This window comes from Oryx dammah, unplaced genomic scaffold (assembly GCF_014754425.2).
Source record: "Oryx dammah isolate SB20612 unplaced genomic scaffold, SCBI_Odam_1.1 HiC_scaffold_26, whole genome shotgun sequence".
NCBI lineage: Eukaryota > Metazoa > Chordata > Mammalia > Artiodactyla > Bovidae > Oryx > Oryx dammah.
The window spans coordinates 75,065,882-75,069,132 of record NW_024070210.1 but is presented as its reverse complement, the minus strand read 5'-3'; the positions used below and the strand labels follow the sequence as shown (position 1 = coordinate 75,069,132).

General features: G+C 38.0%; 1 protein-coding gene across 1 annotated transcript; it reads left to right on the top strand.

Moving 5' to 3' along the window:
• The first annotated feature begins 266 nt into the window (after window positions 1-266).
• On the top strand, window positions 267-1,226 carry LOC120853312 (olfactory receptor 4M1). The gene has a single exon (XM_040227043.1). The coding sequence runs from the start codon at window positions 267-269 to the stop codon at window positions 1,224-1,226; it is 960 nt and encodes a 319-aa protein (XP_040082977.1).
• Window positions 1,227-3,251: the final 2,025 nt, after the last annotated feature.

Here is a 3,251-nt window from a genome sequence, read left to right as displayed (position 1 = left end):
ATAAAAAATAGAAATAACACTAAGAAGTTGATATTTTGGTGTCAGATATATGATATATTTTGTATGGTTTCAGTGTTTCCAATTTTCAGATCATCACTTACTCTTTCCTTATCTTGGTTTATACAATATAAAATTAGGCAACCAAACTTATGCTAGTACAATCTCTTAATGGCAGACCAGATTTGATGATTTTTAAAGTGTTGATATAACTCAGGTTAAATGCTATTTGGAGTAATAAAAATTCCTTTATTTTTCATAGCCATATTATGAAAAAAAGTGAAGAAATGGAAACTGCAAATTACACCAGGGTGACAGAATTTGTTCTCACTGGCCTATCGCAGGCTCGGGAAGTGCAACTAGTACTATTTGTTATATTTCTGTCCTTCTACTTGTTCATTGTTCCAGTAAATATTCTTATTATTTGCACCATCAGGCTTGACCCACATCTGACTTCACCCATGTATTTTCTGTTGGCTAATCTGGCCTTCCTTGACATTTGGTACTCTTCCATCACAGCCCCTAAAATGCTTGTAGACTTCTTTGTGGAAAGGAAGGTTATTTCCTTTGGTGGGTGCATTGCTCAGCTCTTCTTCTTGCACTTTGTTGGGGCCTCAGAGATGTTCCTGCTCACAGTGATGGCCTTTGATCGATATGCTGCTATCTGCCGCCCCCTCCACTATGCTACCATCATGAATCGACGTCTCTGCTGTATCCTGGTGGCTTTCTCCTGGTTGGGGGGCTTCATTCACTCTACAATACAGGTAGCTCTCATTGTTCGACTTCCCTTCTGTGGGCCTAATGAGTTAGACAGTTACTTCTGTGACATCACACAGGTTGTCCGGATTGCCTGTGCCAACACCTTCCCGGAGGAGTTAGTGATGATCTTTAGCAGTGGTCTGATCTCTGTGGTGTGTTTCATTGCTCTTCTCATGTCCTATGCCTTCCTCCTGGTGATGCTCAAGAAACACTCAGGTTCAGGTGAGAGTACCAGTCGGGCCATGTCCACCTGCTACTCCCACATCACTATTGTGGTACTAATGTTTGGGCCATCCATCTACATTTATGCTCGCCCATTTGACTCTTTTTCCCTAGATAAAGTGGTGTCTGTGTTCCATACTGTGATATTCCCTCTACTTAATCCCATCATCTACACACTTCGAAACAAGGAAGTAAAAATGGCCATGAGGAAGCTGGTCAACCGATACATTTTATGTAAAGAGAAGTGAAAGATTAATGGCATTTTCTATAGTCCTTCTGAGGGTTTTTGTCCTAAAGAAGGAAGTATTTGCAGTAGTATTGTTGCTTTTGCTACCTCCTTTTTTCTGAGGTCTTAAATCCCACTAGGTTTTCCCTCTAATTGGTGAAAAAATAAAGAAATTAGGATGGAGATAAATTTACTCACACTTTCTCTGAAATTTCTGGCAGATCACTATCAGAATTTAAGATATAATGATCTGATAAAACACACATTTTCACTAATTGTTTACTGAGGCTTTTCTGGAGAGGGTTTGGCTCTGAGGATAATGTATGTTGAGAAATAATAAAACTAAGATCTGGGAGATATGTCCACCATGAATACAAAGAAGTAAGTGGCTAGTATATGAATATGAGTAGTTTCAAGAGACTATGTTTTCATTTAGTTGCTAAGTCGTGTCCCACTCTTTTGTGACTCCCGGGACTGTATCCCGCCAGGCTCTCCTGTCCATGGGATTTTCCAAGCAAGATTACTGGAGTGGGTTGCCATTTTCTTCTCCAAGTGACCTAATTAAATATTATTATCATTTCAGTCTTAGTCCAGTGGGTTGATGTTTGGTAAACCATCTTCCTGGGACTAGAAAAATAGATTATTTACTCCTTTATCTTCTTCCTCTTTCCAGAATGGAAAGTGAGGGTTTATTCCTATAAGCCATTTCAACTCATGCCAGGTGGTAACCACTCAACAGTATTGTTGACAGGAGTCAAGATTTTGTCACATGTTGGAAATAAATTTTATAAATTCATAGCTGAGTGTAGTTTGATTACTGTGTGAGACTCCTCTCTCAGAGGAAGTTGCTAGTCAGCTAGTAGTTTTTAAAGTCAGTCTCCTTACACTCTCCAAGGTGAAAATAGACTTGGAGGAAAGGGATTCTAGGTTGATTGGAACTGATAGACAACCAGCCGTGTGATTTTTTTAAAGATCACCTCTTTTGTCAGTCTTTATGTCTTCTGTATTTGCTTATTCTGCCATTTATGTTAAATTAGTAGTGTGTTGCTTTTGTTAGCACTATAATTAAACGTTCTTTACTACTACATCAAATTTTATGTTTCTTTTTAAGATATAAATGGAAAAAACCTATAATTTCCATAATTTTCTTTAACTCTCTAGTGAGAATTCTTTAGTGAATTATTTGTTAGTGATCAATTAATTCCCTAATACTCAGAACCCAATTACTGACCATGCTTCAGAATGTAAAAGATTGTAATGTTTGTGTTTATGCAATTTTTAAAATTTAAATGAACTTTTCAATTTCAAAACTAGAGGATCATTTCATCCAAGGGCAAGAGCACTTTGGGAGCTTTGAGCTTTAGTCATATGTTTTTGATAACGTACTATGATTAGATTTTGAGGGAAGTAGGTTCTTGTCAGTATCAGGAATGAATGTGTGTAAATAAATGATTAAAATAATCCCAGGGTTATTCTTTTTTTTATTTATTATTTTTTTTTAATAATTTATTTTTTTTACTTTACAATTCTGTATTGGTTTTGGCATACATTGACATGAATCCACCACGGGTGATTCTTTATCTGGATTCAATTTATTGAGGAGGTAATCTGTGTCAGATCCAGTGCACCTCAGGCACATAGGAAGGAATAGTGATACTTAACGTCTGTTCTTTGCTTTGGGAAGCTTTCCCTATGATGTCACAGTGGAGTTCTCCACCCCCATATTTGTGTGGAAGCTTTTGCACACTAATGAGCAATTCCTGGACTGCAGGAGGGTGTCCAAGAATTCAGCTCAGATCTGACACTATCTCCTTGGAAGCAGAATCTGATTCCATAGGTCAACTGCTCAGTTCCACAGGAACAACCTCCACTTGAGATGCCAGGTGCCAGGTTATCATCTGTCTTCTGCCTGATTGGCTACAAATCAGAGGTTCCCACAATCCCTTTCTCAGGTTCAATTTGTTAGAACAGCTCACAGAACTTGGGGAAACCTATTTACTTACCATTAGCAACTTGTTACAAAGGATTTCAAAGGATATGCATCAAC

Coding starts and splice junctions, on each gene's coding strand:
- LOC120853312 (XM_040227043.1), top strand. CDS start 267: ATGAAAAAAAGTGAAGAAATGGAAACTGCAAATTACACCAGGGTGACA.